Raw genomic sequence first — 19,418 nt, forward strand, 5'->3', positions numbered from 1 at the left:
TACTGACTTTAAGGGTACCAGGCTGCCAGCTGCTCTTGGGCTCTGCTTATGAATATTTGACAGGTGAATGTGTAAATGACTAGTTTCGTAGGAAGGAAAAGTAAACTTAATTGATTAAAACATTCTATGCTTATTGTTGCTTTCCTGATGAAACATGATTGTCAAATAATTACAATCTCAGTTCCGGTGGCTCAAAAATATACATCCTGGTCGTAGTTGATTATGAACCGAAAATATTTAGTGTCCATCCTTGTCCTGCTGTCTTTCTCAGGTTTTTTTATTTAAGAGCTTCATGAGACAAACTGTTAATAAATTATAATCTTTTAGTACAATGTAGCTGTGACAAGAAAGAAATGAAAATTGAAAAAAAAAAAAAAAAAACAAGGGTGAAGAGGAGGAGGGAGGAGAATTAAGAGTGAAATATGGAAATGGATCATGAGAGAACCATGCAGCGATTCAAACATGGATTCCATCAATCTCATTTATTCAAGATATAAGGTAACCATGTATCGTGCTTAACATATGACAAGGTTTCCCTTTTGCTTAGTGTCTAAATGAATAAGTTGTTCATGAGCAGCTCATGTTAAGCTTGATATTCAGCTTGATTTTCACTCACTTGACTAGTAAATGAGTGGTATATGAGCTGAATGTTTGAGCTCAAGATGTAAACAATCTGAACACAAGTTAAGTCTAGCTGAGTCGTGTTTGGGTCAATATAGCTCGAAACCTAAATTAATAAAATACTATTTATTAAATTATTACAATGTAAGCAAATTTTTAATTTTTTATAAGGATTAAAATATTTTTATATAAACAAATAAATATAAACAGTTGGAGTGTAATTTACTGGACTCAAAGATCAGCTATTAAGACTCACCATTATGATCCTTGGATCTCAATCCAAGGGCTTAAATTGATTGGGGCTTATGATGGACCAGTCTCATTTTTCCTCTTTCCATTTGAGATGGCATGATCAATCATTTCCATGACCTTTTCCATTTCTTCAAATCTCCCCAATTCCCAACATTTTCATATTCTCCTCTTGTAATCCTAAAGGCCTCGCACGCAACTACTCCATGGCCTCAATCTCTCAAATCCTTCAATTTTAGTTTACTTGTTCCTTTCCCCACCTTCCTCTGCCTTCGTTGATGGAAATGGTGAAGGGTTAAGTTTGATGGTGGTGTTTATCGAGAGTCATGGCTGGTGGTGACTCCAATGGTAGTAATTTTTTGTTGAGGACAGAAGTGCTCTTTTTATTCAGGATCCCTCTCTCTCTCTCTCTCTCCCCCCCCCCCCACCCTTTCATCCTCCCCCTCCTGTAGTGGCTCATAATCTAGGGTTTTCTAGTGATTTGTTCCCCCTTCATCTGAAGGAATAATGGGCTTTCGAGCGAAATGAACCAAGTTTGAGCTGGCTTGGAATTAAAGAAGGTGAGCTTGAGTTTGGGCCCTTCCAGCTTGACACAAGCTCGAGTTAGTGTGGTTGAATTCCGAGCCGAGTGTGAGCTGAGCATGGCTTGCTTATGTCAAGCTTGTTTACACCCCTAATTATAGGACTGTTACATTGATTGTTAGGTCATAGACTGGGGCCTAAATTACGTAAATTAGGTTCATCATCATAATTGGCATAACATGACATCGTGCCATTTTTTTTCTTTATGACTTTATCCTCTGCTGCTTTTTTACTTTATTTAAATAACAACAACTATTTGTAGCAATAGCATCTTCTTCATGTTCTAGTTGCTCCAGTGATAGGTTATGGATGTGTTGTAGGGTTTAGGAAGCAACAAAGACCTCGTTTCAGTTCTGAAGATTGTGGTGGAGATGAAATCATTGCCTGATCTTGTTATTGATAGAATTGCATATACTGCAATGGTTGATGCATTGCTGGCTTGTGGGTCGACCAAGGGTAATATGTGTAACATCTGAACTGTTTGTGCTGGCCTCTCTTTTATAATGATATTTGATCAAGTTTTTAACTTGACATTGCATACATAAGTTCAGCTTGTTAAGCTTCTTAAGCACTACATGAATTATTGATGGTCCAAGATATTATTAGTTAATTGTGTAAGATATATTTTCATGAATTTTTTACTTTTAAACCATTCTCTTGACAAAAGTGATGCAGTATCTCTTACATGTAGCCACTTGTCTGTGATTATGAATGGACTCTGAAATTGTTAGAGTTTATATAGAAGAGTAAGACTGTCAATTTGGTTACAATATACATTACTTGTTTATGCAGAGAAATGAATCTATTCCTATAAATATGAATACAAGAGTTGGAAAGATCTTCAAATATTACTTCAACTTTTACAGTTCCATTGACTGATGACTATTCATGAGATGAATTCATCGACAAAAGGAAATATTGGCTTATAGAGGCCAACAGATAAAAAAGTGATCATTTATCTCAGGAATGACTGACATGAAATATTAACATGTCACTGCAACTTAATCATTTCCTAAACCAAATTTGTCAACAATAGCCACTCAAACAGCAAAGCAGAACTTGGCTGTGTAGGCATGAATGTGAGGATGATAGGAAGGAAAGCAAAAGAAAAAGTGTATTGAACCTCGACAAAAATCTGGTGAATCTAAGATCGAATTTTGGGGAAAAGAAATGGATGTGTATCCATATCTGGGGCAGGATCCACGAAATCATAGCATAGAAAGAAGATACTTAAATGAAATATTGGGATTTAAACATTTGGAAGCCATAATATGCTTAGCTGTACAAATATTCTCTCAAACATCTAAATTGCTGTTTAATTTGTTTGATTCTTTTGTTGTTGATTTAGCACTGGAATAGAAACAAAGTGCATAGTTAGATATGTTAGATTAAATCTAATACAATGCAATGCGCATAACATAAAATATGTTGTATAGTTCTTCTCTTATTTCTCCCTTCATTAATTTGACATTTTATAAACTTATAACTGTTTCTTATAGAAACTATGTAACTTTTTAAATTCTATACATAATTGCTTTTAAAATTGAGAGATCTTATTAACCATTTGAGTGTTTTGGAACCATGTTCTGAAAGCAAAAGCCTGTAATGACATGCGTTCATTCTTAATGCTTAAGACAGTTAAGACTTGAGAGTAATCCTATAACCATTTGATTGAAAAATGGCCTTCCCCCCACCCCCTCCTCCTCCATTTCTCCCCTCTTTTTCTTTGGTGAAGTGTCAAATTTTTTTAGATATTATAATGTTCAATTTGGTGAGTGGTGCTTCTCTTTCTTTTTCATGTAGATGCCCTTTGTATATTTGGAGAGATGATAAAGCAGAATGGCAAAAAAAATAATTTGAGACCTAAGCCTCATCTATATCTTTCAATGATGCGGGTGTTTGCGATGAGAGGAGATTTTGACATGGTCAAAAGGCTACATATCCGCATGTGGTCAGATTCTGTTGGATCAATTTCTCCTTCAGTGCAAATAGAAGCTGATGAGCTTCTTATGGAGGCAGCAATAAATGATGACCAGGTAGCAGCTTCACTCAATTCGATACCAAAATTATGTATTTTCATTTAATGTTCTTGGTAGTTGAAGATGTGTCTTACCTACATAAACTACTCTTCAGATTTAATTGGCAAGCTTGATGATTAGTGGTTTTTTGGATGAGGAATGTGGTAGTTTGTCTTGTCAGGAAAACATTTTGAAAAAGCATAATTTTCAGAAACTATAAAAGATAATATGCACATTATTAAACAGATTCTGCTATGCTATATTGTTAATAGCACACAATTTGGTTCTTGCTACTGATACAGCTGATTGAACTATTAAGGAGGTCTCTAGAAACTTCTAGATTTGCTTTGGTATGTTACATATTTAGGAGCAATGCAGTTTTAGGCTCTTAGAAATAAAATTATGTGTGGATCAAGTTAGCCATAAGTGTAAAACTTGTCCTCTATTTGGAAAATGAAAAAAAAGGAAAAAAGCAAAAAGAATTAAACCACTTTCCTCTATGGTAAAGACTCCATAGTTAAGTCCTGCTGCTTTCTAGACTCTCTGTTAACAACTTTTTGATGAAAATCTATATGGCAAATGTTCAATGTGTCAATGCGATGACTGTATTGCCACTTTACCAGTGGCTCTCTTGCCTGTTCCTTTGATCTTCTAACAGAATATTGGGTCTATCAGAAAAAACCAAAAATGGAAAAATGTAACGTCAGCCTTATGGATCCATTGAATCACCTTGGTCAAACCATTTTCCATGTACATTAACCTTAGCCTTAAATCCAAAAATGCAATCAATGTTATTCCTGCATCAAATATGGTTCCACCTTTGTTTCTTCCTATCTTTCCCTTTTTGTGCGTGTGTTTATGCCTATACATATGTTCGTGTGTTTGTATGTGCAGGCATCAATCATATATTCCTTGGTTTGAGTTGTATATATACATAGGGAACATGTTGGTTCAATGGTTATGCCAAAACAAGTAAATTATGTGCATGATACAGTGTCTACATAGGGACTTGCTCTGGTTGGACTTGGGTATCTATGACCAACATCAACACTTTTAGTCATACACAATAGTTCTTGAGTTCACATGCATACCTTCTCAACTTAGGATATTCTATGTGCACTCATTTACACTACTTTTCTTGGCCATCTTTGTGTCCTTTGCATGAAACAGACTTGCTGTTGTCCATATTTTGGACCAAAAGTTCTGCCATATAGTGTTGAGGTGCACTCCTGGAGCTACTAATACATGGTGTAACCTCCTTGTATTGTGTATTTCTTTTCCTCACTGATCTTTCTGTTTGTTCATTTATGTTTTTGGATTTCCCTTGTGAATTTATCTTCTTAATGATTTCTATTTTCCTTCTGTCATATTCCAATTACCTTTTGCTTTGAAGGATAAATTTTCCACCATAATACAAAAAATATCTGGACTGCTAAGATCTTCATTTTGTCAATTAGGGGAAAAAAATCCAACATTGCTTTTGCTACTTTTTTATTTAAGTCAACTATTGTGTTTTATATGTTTAACCTATTTCCTACATGTGATGCTTGTGTATCCTATATCATTACTCCATTCTCTAGAGGCTATTAGTCTTTGTACATACTTTGTGCCAAAAAAGGAAATTGTTTGGAATATCTTATTCCGTCATTTTTCCCTTTTCTTTCTCTTAGAGGTTACTTACAAGATAAGTTTTTCTACAGCTTGATGTTGCTAGAAGAATCCTACATAGAATTGTTACCAAAAGGGAAGGGTTCTCTTGGACAACTAGAGGAGGCATGGTATGCATCTAATTCATCGTTTTCATCAAGCTTTTGAGAAATGAGGAAGGTAGTTATTGAAGTTCCTATGACCCAGCAACTATATTTTAACTATGTATAAAGGAATAATCAGGTCTATACTTTAACATGTATATTTCCCTTTGACCCATCAATTATATGAAATGGCATATCATAAGAATGGTTATTGTGTTTTTATAATTTATATTTTCTGAGGGAAAGATTGGTCGGAGCCCAACCTATTCATCTTAGGTTTGTTAGTTGCAGATAACTCTCTTAGCTATGGCTCACTATTATGTGGACCCAAAAGTTTGTATGCCATCTTAAAATTTCATCTCTAGATGGACTAGATGATTATCTGTAAGATAATAACAGCTTGTATTAATAATGGTTTTATGTAATGCAGATTTAATGAAAAACAGGGGAGACCTTTTTTTTCATAAAACTCATTTTTAGGTTTATGAGCTATCAGGCTTTCCAAAATAAATTTTATGAAAATGAACCAAACAAGCATTTGCATTAGATCATTTCTTTTAAATTATAGCCAAAGAGTCCCTAGACAACAGATGATGGCGTCTATTTCTTGTCAAACATAATTGCTCACAACCCCTGTGGACTAATCTTGCAACCAAGGACTCGGCAATTGAGGGAAAGCTAAATATGTAGCAGGAAGAAATGTTCTGGGTGAGCACTGCCATGTGTATAAATATGTAGAGCTTTGGTCATGGGAACCCAGCTTACCTGCACTCATTCATGTGAGCACTTTCGTACATTAGGAAATATCTGATGTTGTTGCAGGTTGCTATTCGTGTAGAAGCTTTGTCAGGGTTTGCTAATTCTACGCTCAGCCCTTATGTCCTTCCACAGGTTTTACTCTTCTACATAAACGGCATTACATTCTTTCCATTGCTGCAGATTTAGCTTGTAATTTTATGATCTGTACTTCAGGTTTCACTGAATGATCCTATTGAGAAATATATGATAGCATTTGAAGAAACTGATCCGTTACCTGCTAGCTTGAATTTGGACAAAGTTATTATGCGTTTCTTAAAGGATTCTGCTATTCCTGCTATAGATGATTGGGGAAGCTGTGTTGGAATTGTTCACCGTGATGATTGTAAAAAGGTATGTATCCCCATTCTAGTTTCAGAGCCTACTGTTACACATCATCATGGTAATTTAGGTTCACGTATCATTTTCTGTGTCATGTATCTGTGAACTTCACTAATTTGCATCTGGCAAATCTTTATCTTCTCTAATTTCTTTGCTTATCCTTCTTACTAGTCAAGGCATTATTTGAGGGTGGAAAATACCTCTTAATTGATGGCTGAGCACAAGGATGGTAAAACTGGTATCCGATAGGCATGTTGGCTGGCGATTAGTGCAGTATGGTACTGGTCTATACCATACTGAAGTGTGATGTACCAGAACCATGGGGAGGGAGAGGGAGAGAACCAACGAGGAAGGAGAGCAAGGGGAGGACTCACTTGGAGTCATGGATTGATCAATTGAGAGGCTGGAGAGATGTCTGACGGCATGAGTCCATTGGCCTACCAGCACTAGTCGGTCTCCCACATCCGGTAGTCACAGTCGGGGAAGGATGGGGAGCGGGAGAAAGGCCGGAAGGAGGGTGTCAATACCGGTGAGTGGAGGAGAGAGAGAGGTGAGGGTTTCGAAGGCCGCAGCATGAACCTATCCATGGCCTCTCTTCCTCACATGCCTAGTGATTGGCATCGCTTCCTCCCTCGACACATCATGTCTTTTGCTTCTCCACATTTCAAGCTATGTTGTGGGCATTCCCTAATCTTGAGGCTTCTGTCCTGCCTCCTTGCTTCCTCCTCCGTCTTTCCTTGTACTCCCGCAATTAGCTTCTCTCCTTGGTCCTTGACTTCATGTTCTCAACTTGGGTTTTAGGAAGAAAAAGGGGGCAGAAACCTTAGATTATTGGTACAAAAACCCTGGATATCTTATCGAAAGGGAGGGAGAGAGGGGAAGAGAGAGAGAGAGAGAGGACAGAGGAGGGGGATTTGCGAAAGGAGGGAGTTTCGAAGGATTTCGGAGGATGTTGGGGGTGGGAAGGGAGGCCGACAATCATGACCTAGGGGACTTTTTAAATGGGCTCAGCCTGTTTGCTGAGCTGACAGTGCAAAAACAATCCCAGCTCCTTATTTGTTTGGTTCGGTAGAACCCCAAACCAGGTGGTTAGGGGTGGTACGGCTGTCAATGATTAGGTACTTCATATTGAAATCATCCAATATTGGAAAGTGTTTATTGTATGATTTTCTTGGTGAAATGATAATATTTTCATTGCTAACCATGCCGACAATTAGAAATTGCATAAATACTTTTCCTTCTTATTTTCTCTTATATAGGAAATGTTGGTACAGAATTCCGTCGATGCCGGAGGAGCTGGAGTCGAAGGGATCGCGGCCGCTGCCGGGACCTGCAAGGGAAGTCTAAATCGGAGTTGGGGGTGCTCCAGCAAGACCCTCCGACGCTCAAGTCAGTACTCTGCTTCAACAGAAATGAAGCACTCGAATGGGATCTTAGCAGAGTTTCGAGATAGAGTTTTGAGCTTAGAGGAGAACGTATCTGGGGGGTCTCTTTTATAGACGGGAGAGCGTAATCGATTGACAGCGACGTCCGTAACTGCCTGGTAGTGGGCCGTTCAGGGCCACGTGGAGTTTGTTACGGAGAGTAGTGGTGTACATTGTCGCGACTTGCCAGAGAGTGATAGGGCCACGTGGAGTTTGTTACAGAAAGTGGAATGGTGTCCGTTGTCGCGACTTGCTAGGAGGTTCGGGCCGGACGGCTGAAGCTCGGCTGGGACGTCTGGTGGAGCGGAATAGCTTTCTGTCTCAACAATCTAAGAGAAGCTCGGATGTTTCTGAGGTTGTTGACGGGTTAACTGTGGTTGGGTGCTGTTGATGCTGCAGACGGAAGTCATCTGCTGTAGAAGCTCGGACGGGAACTGCCTGTTGGAGAAGTCCGACAGGAGTCCGATTGCTGGAGAAGTCCATCTGAAATTTGTCTGATGTAGAAGCTTATCTGAGGGCTATCCATTGGAGAGGTCTAGTTGCGTGAGGAATCCAGCAAAAGGTCGACTTGACAGCGGAATTCGGAAGGCATTGTGGAAGTTCGATTGGCACTGTTGAAGGTGGACGGCTTGGAGAGGTACGGAAGACACCGGAGATAGTCGGCCAAATTCTGTTGTAGAGGTTCGGACGGAGTCCGGTTCTTGTAGGAGTCCGGAAGGATGCCGCTTACCGTAGAAACTCGGATGGAGACTGGTTGCCGTGGAAGCTCGGATGGAGACCGCTTATTGTAGAAGCTCGGATGAAGTCTGCTTGCAATAGAAGTTCGGAGTAGAAATCCGGCTACTGGAGTCCGTCCGCTGTAGAAGTTCGTCTGGAATCTATCCGTTGTAGAAGTTCGGACGGAGTCCGGCTCTTGTAGGAGCTCGGATGAAATTCGGAAGGCGATCGGCAACCGTAGAAACTTGGATGGAGTCTGGTTACCGTAGAAGTCCTGCTGCTGGAGAAACTCGGACATTGACGAAGTCCGGAAGAAGCTCGGAGTGAAGTCGATCGTGACAGGAGGAAGTCTGGAAGAGATTCGGAGAGTAGTCGATCGCTGTAGAAAATCGACTGATAATGAAGCTCAGAAAGCATTTGGAGCAGTCCGGTAGACGACTGAAGGAGCTCATTATCGGAGAAGTCCGGAGGGTACGATAGGAGTTCGTCCGTTGGAGAAATCTGAAAGACACTGTGGAAGGTCGACTGCTGGGGGAGTCCGGATGGACGCCGCACAAGGTCGGAAGCCGGAAGAGTCCTGGGAGGGTTGGCCTCTTACGAACTTTGGCTGGGGTTATTTTATACCCAACAGGAAAATTTATAGCACAAGCACAACTTGATCAAGTTTTAAACAACTTCAAACAAGTTGGACATAGAACAATAGAACTTTATGCCATCAATGAAATTTAAAGTTGTTTTTAGGATGCAATAAAATTGAAAGTTTAGTACAACACCCTAGCGTTGATATTGGTCTTCACACATTTATAAGGGAACTAGCTCATTTTCTTGTTGTAGGAAAGCAATTATGTTCTCGAAGTCGTGTTCATGATTTTGCAATATGTTAGAGACACGGGTTTGAGTGCCACAGGCACAAGGTGTTCCGGGCACTGGCTGGCAAAGAACAGATGTTTGACAGTTGTGTCAATGAAACAGAACGGACCTTTTGACTTTGTACCAAGCCATATCTATGTTCCAAGCAGGCATGGTCAAGACCTTGTAGTATGCAAGATATCATGGCAGACGCGTGTTTATTGCTGCTGCTAATCTAACATGGTTACAGATTTGTTAGGTGCATAAAGTGGGTCACCACATGGCAACCTGTGGAAAAATCTTTGGTCTTAATTTGTATTACCTGAGCACTTGCACCCACCCTAAAGAACCAATGTCAGACATGAATCCATAAGTTGGATATGCATCAGACTCTTTAGATACTTATCAAATGCTTCTGTCACATTCTTTGGAAATTGATGGAGAGTTGCCTCCGAACAATGCATTTGATTCACCATAATGATGTTGGAAGTGAACTTTTATTATTCTTACAACTTGATTCAATAATTTTTGTGAAATGTCATGTGTTGTATCCTTGAGTTAATTTCAGAGTTTAGATAAGAAACTCGTGCACCAGATACCCCACGGAATGATATCATTTATTATTTTTTAGTTGCACAATATTTAAAATGATTAAAACATGGTTCGGTTAAATTATTTTGGCCTTGTGTTCCTTCAATTTACAGACTCAATGTTTTAATTTCAAAGAATATCTGTCATGCAATTTTCACAACATTTTGAAGACGTCCAACCAGCTTGCCATGAATCTGGAATGCGTGCTACCATAATTAAGATTACATTAGGAACTGCTATTTTTCTTGATATTGTAATGTTATGACTAATCTACCCGATCGTCATATTTGAAGCTATTCCAATTGATATGAAATCAGTTTTGCTGAGTTTTGTTATAAATTGCTGCTGATTCCTATAGTTTTTTGCGAGTGTTGAAAATTTTGAGACATTTTAACAGTTGGATGCACCTCTTTGGACAATGATGAGGGGACCTCCACCTTGCGTGACCACCTCCACATCCATTGGCCGGGTCATCGAACTACTCCTAGATAAAAAGTACAAAATGGTAGTAGTTGTAAGAAATAGCAATGTATATGAAACCAGCTACAGCTCAAGTTCAAGGCCTGTAGGAGTTTTTACGCTTGAAAAATTATTCAATATGGCAATGGTTGCATCAGGAACCTTTTCCATGTAGAATATTTTTGGAGCACATAGGCCTTAATATGTAATTCCAAGTATGTTGACCTTGAGTTCTTTCAGATGTGTTCAGGAGTTTCTATATTTTGGCATGTATAAAAACGCGAGATGAATAGCATACGGTGTTTGGAGTTATGGGAGAATGTACGCAGAGTTCTACTGATGATTGTAATGACCCGAGAGGTATCCTGATCATACAACTAAACCAATTTTAGAATTTTGGGGTAACAGGTTTTCCACTATTTTTGCATTATCGGTGCAAACATTAAAAGTTGGAGGTCTTTTCCAGAATAATACAAAAAAAAAAATTAAATATCAAAATAATTCAAAACTAAATATTTTTACCAAATTAATGTAAAAGGAAAAAATGTCATTTTGAATGGCATTTTTTTCCCCCTCCACGTCATCCTATTTTTCACGATCGTATCGTCCAAAAAAAAAAAAAAAAAACATCAATTGAAATGGCGTCTTTAAAAATGTCATTTTGAATGGCATTTTTAAAAACGTCATTCAAAATGGCGTTTTCAATTTTTTTCATTAAAAAAAAAATCAAAAATTAATAGAATTTTTTTTTAAAATTTAAAATTAATAAATAAATTAAAATTTTAATTTTGATTGAAATTTAGAATATAAAAATTTGAATTTGTAATTCAAAAAAAAATAAATTTAGATATTTTTTTTCAAATTTTTTTTAAAAAATGTGAAAAAAAATATTAAGAAATTTAAAAATTAAAAATATCATAAAAAATAAAAAAAAGAGAAAGAAATATGAAAGAAATAAAAATTTGAAATTTAATTGAAAAATATCATTTCAAATGTTTGTCAAAAAAATTAAAAAAAAATTTTAAAAATAAAATGTAGCATTAAAAAATAAAAATTTTTAAAATTGTAATTGAAATTTTTAAAAGAACAAAGTTTATAATTTTTAATTTTAAGAAATAAGAATTAAAATTGTAATTGAAATTAAAAAAATATTTTAAATTATTAAATTAATTTAAATATAATTTTTTAAAAAATATTTTAAATAAAAAAAAATACGTAATAGAATGTCAAAAAGATAAAAATGGAAGAAAACTAAAATTAAAATTTAAAATTATAAAAATTATAAATTAAATTAAAAAAATATATCATAAAAGAATAAAATTAAATGAAATTAATTACAATTTCTTTTTTAGGGTGTTTTATAAATGTAACTTAAAAAAATTTAATTTGAATTAAATTTTGATCAAAAAATAAATACATTAAAAAGTTAAAAAATGAGAAAAAATGTGAAAAAAAAATTTTGTAAATTGAACTTTAAAAGAAATAATTTTTTTTTAAATTATCTGAAGAAAAGAAAAAAATATTGTAAAAAAATAAAAAATACCCTAAAAAAGAAAGAAAGGAAAAAAATAGATTTGAAAAAAATAGAAATTGTAATTCTAATTGAAAAATAAAATTTTTAATTTTTAATTTTAAAAAATAAAATTGATAATTATAATTGAAATAAAAAATATCATTTTAAATAATTAAATTAATTTAAACATAATTGTTTAAAAAATATTTTAAGTAAAGGAAAAGAATACGTAGTAGAATGCTAAAAAGATAAAAATGGAAGAAAACTGAAATTATAATTTTAAATGATAAAAATTTTAAAATAAATTTAAAAAAAATATCATAAAAGAAATAAATAAAAAATAGTAATAAAATAGAAATTATAATTATAAATTTGAAAGAAATTTAATTTTAATTTAAATTAAAAATTATCATTTAAATTATTATTTTCATTATTTAATTAAATTTATTTATTAAAAGATTACAAATAGATAATTAAAGAAATTAAAAAAATTTAAAAAAATTTAAAAAAAAAAGAGAAAACGTCAAAGAGAATGGCGTTTTTCCCTCCCCAAACCCCTTTTTCCCTCCTTCTTCCTGCTCCCTCTTCTCCTTCTCCCTTCTCCCTTGTCCCTTCTCGATCTTCTCCAGCATCTCTTCGGCGGCACGGCGGCGAGCTCTCGGCGGCGGTGAGCTTTTCCCGCCTCTCTCTCCCTCTTCTTCTTTCTCTCTCCCTCTTCCCCTCTCTCTCTTTTTCTATTTCTCTCATCCCGGTGGCGGGCCGTGCGTCCCGACGGCGGGCCGCGCGCCCCGGCGGCGGGCCGCGGCCCCCTCCTTTCCCTCTTCCTCTCTCTCTCTTCCTCTCTCTCTCCCTTTTCCTTGGCCGCCGGCCACAGACGGCCGGCGGCGGGCCGCGCGCCCGGCCCCATCCTCTCCCTCTTCCGCTCTCTCTCTCTTCCTCTCTCTCTCCCTTCTCCTTGGCCGCCGGCCACAGACGGCCGGCGGCGAGCCGCGGGCCTCGGCGGCGGGCCCCGCATCCCGGCGGTGGGCCGCGGCCCCCTCCTCTCTCTCTTCCTCTCTCTCTCTTCTCCTTGGCCGCCGGCCACAGACGACCGGCGGCGGGCCCCGCATCCCGACGGTGGGCCCCGGCCCCCTCCTCTCTCTCTTCCTCTCTCTCTCTCTTCCTCTCTCTCTCCCTTCTCCTTGGCCGCCGGCCACAGACGGCCGGCAGCGGGCCGCGCGCCCCGGCATCAGGCCCCGCATCCCGGCGGTGGGTCCCGGCCCCCTCCTCTCTCTCTTCCTCTCTCTCTCCCTTGGCCGCCTGCCACAGACGGCCGGCGGCGGGCCCAGACACCTTCGTTATCTAATTATTATATACGTTATCTAATTATTATATTTTATTGCAGGAGCCCAGACACCTTCGTCTATGATGATCCGATGCTGATTTTTGGAGGACAGAGGACATCCCACATAGAGTGTTAGATTATTTACGATATGTAGGATTTTATGGAGTATATCGGATTGGTCGTATACAGATGGACGTTGGTCTTATTACTGCTTTGCTTGAGAGATGGCGTCCAGAGACACACACATTTCATCTTCCATTTGGTGAGGCGACCATCACTTTACAGGATGTCAGCATCCTTACTGGACTACCAGTTGATGGAGATCCAGTTACCGGAGTTGATCCCACACTTACCATTCCAGAGTGGCAGGCTTTGTGCTTGCGATTGTTAGGGTTTGAGCCTGACGCACATTTTTTCGATCATTCACGACTCAGGATTGAGTGTTTGGATGATCGTTATCGACATTTTCATATTGCAGATGATGCACCAGAGGAGATGGTGCAACAGTATGTTAGGGGTCAGGTGCTGCGGTTGTTAGGTGGTGTCCTGTTACCTGATACTTCATCGAATAAGATGAAGTTGATGTTTTTGTCATTATTAGAGGATCTAGACTTCACTCGTCGACTCAGTTGGGGCAGTGCAGTACTAGCTTGCCTATACCGAGCTATGTGTCGGGGTTCTTATGCTGATCAGAGCGAGATTGGCGGTTATCTTGTATTATTACAGGTATGTGAATTAAAAATTTTACATTGGATATATTTTACATTGGATATATCATTTATTTAATTTTCAAAATTTACAGATTTGGGTATGGGAGCGTATGCCGACTATCAGTCCATTACGACGACAGTTGCTCGAGATGCCATCAGAGCAGCAGGATCCTGATGTTCCATTCAGACTAGACGGACCATTGGGATACAGGTATCGAAATATTTTTTTTTTGAAATTTATTATTTCAAATTTATTTAATATTAGTATATTGTGAAACAGATGGAACGTTGCATTCAACGTTCATCACGTATCGACAAGAGTGGCACGGGTTTATAGGTGCCAATTGGATACATTAATTGATACATCTAGACGGATAAATTTTGAATTTTTTACAAATATCATTTTACAGTATTCATAATCTATTAAAATTTTAGCTTACTAATTTTTTTTATTTTAACTATATCAGTTTTTGTGGGAGCCATATACAGATGGGATATTGGCTATACTGCCGCAGATGTGTACAGTTGGACACGACATATGGACTGCTAGGGTGCCACTTATTTGTTTTGATGTGGTAGAGTGACATCTTCCCGATCGTGTCCTGCGGCAGTTTGGTCAGACTCAGGGCATCCCAGAGCAGTTTGATACCAGCCAGGGACTTCATCGTATTGATCGATGAGGGAGAGCTCGTATTGACTGGCGTATCAGACATGCACAGTATATCGATATTTGGGATGCACGTCGAGATCACATTGTTCATGGTGATCCTATTTTGAGAGACCGTTCATATACTGATGACTACATGGCTTGATTTTTTAGCATTACTGTGCGAGTCATTGGACAATCTCAGTATGCAGTTTTTGGATACGAGGGCGAGAGTTCTACTGTGCGTCTTTTGGTAAGATTATGAAAATTACTTCATGTTATTTGTGTTATATTTTTGTTTTATATTTTACACTATACTGACTGTTTTATACTAACTGTTCTATTTTTATTTTATAGACTGATTCTATGTCGGATCTCGTGTTGGACGCTCGTCGTGCTTTATCTACGACTGATGAGGACGAGCGGATTCAGATATTGCGAGAGATAGAGAGAACAAGTTCCGAAACATTGATGGCGATTGGTGTTGATCCATATATCTGTGCGTCTTGGTATGGAGCAGTTCGGGCGCCAGATATGAGTTATACGCCGTCACCATATGTTTCACATATGCCATCACCGCATATTCCGCATATGTCATCATTCGATACTGCACATATGCCACCGCCTTTTCATCCACAGATGGCAGCGTCTTCTTCTTCCTACATCCCCCAGATGATATCACCGGGTACCAGTTGGCCACATGAGTATGATACTTTCTTTTCAGGTCCATCCGTGTATCCAGATGAGAGAGTTGAACGGGTCTCTCAGTCCGTAGATGATCCGACAGCATCAGTTATTCCTGAGCAGCATGATCAGCAGATCTCCTTTACTGATATAGGGGAGGAGCCATCACAGCAGGAGCAGCCGGCGAGGACCTTCTTGAGAAGGTCCAAGCGACCACGGGCGCCGCGACGTCCTTGTGGGACTTAGTCTTTGTTATATTTGTATTTAGTATTTTTTACATTTTTATTGTACTATTCTTTTGTACGTTTGACATTTTTATTTTATTTAATAATATTAAATATTGATTTCATTTTATATTATTTAATTTCAAATAATCGGATATTATGATTTGTGCATATGGATACACATACTCAAACGTGTCTCAGAATATTAGGAGAGAAAAAGTTATGCCGAAAGGATTATAAAAATTATAACGTAAATAATAATATATCGAATGTTGCTCTTTGAATTGATTTTAATGGTTACAAAGCATTTATCAGATCTGATTCGGAAGTCTCAAAAGCAAGAACAAAAGATGTGTTATCTATTGGAGGTAATTTCAACATTTTTGGAAGCGTATTTTGTAAGAAAAACAGGTTTATATTTTTGAGTCGACCCCATGAATCGACTCATGGCTAAAAGGGCTTAACGGCACGCAAAATTTTTGACTGCCACACTCTGTGAGTCGATCCCTTGGCTTTCTTTCTGATAAATTTTATTTTTTAAATTTATTTTTTTATATTTTTTTTAAAAATTTTAATTTAATGAGGATAGTAATTTGAATGATAATTATTTTTTTCTGATTTTTTTCCGATTTATTAAATTTTTTAATGAGGATAGTAATTTGAATGATAATTTTTAATTTAAATTAAAGTTAATTTTTTTTATTTATAATTATAATTTCTATTTTATTACCATTTTTTCTCTTTTATTTACTTCTTTTATGATATATTTTTTAATTTAATTTATAATTTTTATAATTTAAAATTATAATTTTAGTTTTCTTCCATTTTTATCTTTTTGACATTCTATTACTTCATATTAAATATTTAATTTTTTTATTCAAATTTACAATTATATTATTTTTTAATTTCTTTCATTTCTTTCTATTTTTATGAAATTCTTTCTTTTTTAGGGTATTTTTTATTTTTTTACAATATTTTTTTCTTTTCTTCAGATAATTTTTTTACAATAATTTAAAAAAAAAATTATTTTTTTTAAAGTTCAATTTACAAATTTTTTTCCATATTTTTCCTCATTTTTTAACTTTTTAATGTATTTATTTTTTGATCAAAATTTAATTCAAATTAAATTTTTTTAAGTCACATTTATAAAATACCCTAAAAAAGAAATTATAATTAATTTAATTTTATTATTTTATGATATATTTCTTTTAATTTAATTTATAATTTTTATATTTTTATATTTTAATTTTAGTTTTCTTCCATTTTTATCTTTTTGACATTATATTACGTATTTTGTTCCTTTATTTAAAATATTTTTTAAAAAAATTATATTTAAATTAATTTATGTTGCCCAGCTATGCAACCCAAGAGAGGGGGGGTGAATTGGGTTTCTAAAAATTTTATGCTTAACTTATGTCTTATGAAAAAATATTTGACAATAGCTAAATAACTTGGGAGAGTAAAGTTAATTCAAGACTAATAGCTAAATGCAAGAATGTAAGAGAATAATGGAGAGTCAAAGAAGAGCAATTAGGCACAACACAAACAAAAGGATTTATAGTGGTTCGGTGTCAACCTTGCACCTACATCCACTCCCCAAGCTCCTACTTGGGAATTTCAATCCACTAATCTTGTATTCAACCAGAATACAAATGTCGGAAACTTCGACTCTAGCTATCCCAAGCTAGTCCACTTATTTTTCGGGTACAAGCCAACCCAATACACTTCGATTCAAGGTTCGGATCAACCTTTTCTTGTTTTGGAACACTTCCAAAGCAAAAACACTAACTCAAACAGAGTATAACAATGAATAGCACAAAAAGTACAGAGAAAGCTCCTTTAATGAGCGTATGAGACTTTAAATACACTTTACTCAAGAAGAAGAAGACCCTTTTTGATTTTCTCAAGGTGGTTGGAGACTTGAATGTGCACTTGAGGAGTTGGTGAGCTTGGATTAAAGGCTTCTTGAATGCTTTGAGTGAGCTTTTGCTAGGGCTGAAAAGTTTGCTTGAAATTTCTTTTTCAAAATCTCTCTTGTTGATTCTTCTTGATGATTCCCACCTTTTTGTCCCTTTTATAGCTTCAAGAAATAGTGAAAAATACTCTGGACTAAAATAGAGCCGTTAGACCACATTAAATGAGCATTAAAAGCACTTAAAATGGGTTAAAAACTCGTCGTTGCGGAACAATCCCGTCACAGGGGTCGACTCATGGGTCGACTCATGCCTGGGGGTCGACTCATGGGTCGACCTCTGTGGAAAAACACCAGAAAACCAAAAGGGAAGCAAGGTTCTGTAAAATTGGCTCAAAATCCGTAGAGGTCGACTCATGGGTCGACTCATGCCTTGGGGGTCGACTCATGTGCCATGAGTCGACTCATGGGTCGACTCATATTTTTCAAACATGCATATCTTTTAAAATATAAGTCCAAAAATAATAAAATTTTTACCAATAGATCATAAATCTTTTGTTCTATCATTTGATACTTTCAAATCAGGATTCGATAAAATTACGATTTTGTCCCTGAAAAGCAATAAGTCTTTTTCAAGCGAAAATCATTAGTACCCTTTCAAATGCTTTGTAATCATCAAAATCAATCCAAGGAGCAACAATTTAGTAATTTAAAATATTTTTTTTAATTTTAATTATAATTATAATTCTTATTTTTTAAATTTAAAAATTATAAACTTTTTTCTTCAATTACAATTATAATTTCTATTTTTTTCATTTCTTTATGTTTTTATGAAATTTTTTTAGGCTATTTTTAAATTTTTTTTTGATTCTTTTTTAAATAAATTAATTTTAATTTGAGAAAATAATTTGAAAAAATATTTTTATTTCAATTAATCTTTAAAATTTTATTTTTTTTTAAATTTTAATTTATAATTCTTATTTTTTTTATTTTTTAAAAATTTTTATTTTTTAATGCTACATTTTATTTTTTAAATTCTTTTTTTAATTTTTTTGACAAGCATTTGAAATGATGTTTTTCAATTAAATTTCAAATTTTTATTTCTTTCATATTTCTTTCTTTTTTTTATTTTCTATGATATTTTTTATTTTTAAATTTCTTAAGATTTTTTTTCACATTTTTTAAAAACAATTTGAAAAAAAATATCTAAATTTATTTTTTTTTGAATTACAAATTCAAATATTTATATTCTAAATTTCAATCAAAATTAAAATTTTAATTTATTTATTAATTTCAAATTTTAAAAAAAAAATTTCTATTAATTCTCGATTTTTTTCTTTTTTTTTGGTGGGAAAAATTGAAAACGCCATTTTAAATGGCGTTTTTTTTTAAAACGCCATTCAAAATGGCATTTTTAAAGACGCCATTTCAATTGGCGTTTCTTTTTTTTTTGGGACGATGCCATCGTGGAAAATAGGATGACGTGGAGGGAAAAAAAACGTCATTCAAAATGATGTTTTTTTTTTTTTATATTACTTTGATAAAAAAATTTGGTTTTGAATTATTTTGATATTTAAAATTTTTTTTTGTATTATTTTGGAAAAGAGCTCCTTGGCATATCCGCTCGCATGAAATTGATGTCAACGCTGACGTCAAAAGCTTAGGGCAGAGAACAAGTAGATGATGGCGGTAACCAGGGGTGGTGGGTATTGATGGGGGATTTATTTGGGTTGCAGCAATGGAATTTAGGGATTGTTTTGTTGGGGGGAACTGGGGCTAGGAATGCTAATGGGTGACTATGACAGTTCTTTTCTAATTTCAATTTTGGGATGGAATTGAGATGGTCTAATTCCGGGATGAAATAGCCGAAATCTTTTGAAGGTAGAAAACTTATTTTTAAAATTTATATTTTTTTGGATAAATAATTTTCAAATGGTATTTAAATAAGAAAATAATTTATCTCTATTATTTTATGCATTGAAAAATGATTAGAAAATTCATTATTCA

The 19,418-nt window shown here is 35.7% G+C and overlaps 2 protein-coding genes across 3 annotated transcripts in view; both read left to right on the forward strand.

The window, feature by feature from the left end:
- Positions 1-10,738, forward strand: part of LOC105039617 (pentatricopeptide repeat-containing protein At5g10690) — a 15,893-nt gene extending 5,155 nt beyond the window's left edge. For both annotated transcript variants that reach the window (XM_029262873.2, XM_029262872.2), the window contains 6 exons: positions 1,773-1,908; positions 3,256-3,488; positions 5,171-5,248; positions 6,044-6,112; positions 6,194-6,370; positions 10,337-10,738. In XM_029262873.2, coding sequence (XP_029118706.1) covers positions 1,773-1,908; positions 3,256-3,488; positions 5,171-5,248; positions 6,044-6,112; positions 6,194-6,370; positions 10,337-10,573 — 930 coding nt within the window. In that variant the 3' untranslated portion in view covers positions 10,574-10,738. The remainder of the gene's footprint in view (positions 1-1,772; positions 1,909-3,255; positions 3,489-5,170; positions 5,249-6,043; positions 6,113-6,193; positions 6,371-10,336) is intronic.
- A 2,446-nt stretch (positions 10,739-13,184) lies between these two features.
- LOC140854851 (serine/threonine-protein phosphatase 7 long form homolog) lies at positions 13,185-14,835 on the forward strand. The gene is made up of 3 exons (XM_073250895.1): positions 13,185-13,961; positions 14,038-14,156; positions 14,413-14,835. The coding sequence occupies exons 1-3, from the start codon at positions 13,425-13,427 to the stop codon at positions 14,522-14,524; spliced, it is 768 nt and encodes a 255-aa protein (XP_073106996.1). The 5' UTR covers positions 13,185-13,424; the 3' UTR covers positions 14,525-14,835.
- Positions 14,836-19,418: the final 4,583 nt, after the last annotated feature.

The sequence above is a fragment of the Elaeis guineensis genome, chromosome 1, assembly GCF_000442705.2.
Source record: "Elaeis guineensis isolate ETL-2024a chromosome 1, EG11, whole genome shotgun sequence".
NCBI classification, from domain to species: domain Eukaryota; kingdom Viridiplantae; phylum Streptophyta; class Magnoliopsida; order Arecales; family Arecaceae; genus Elaeis; species Elaeis guineensis.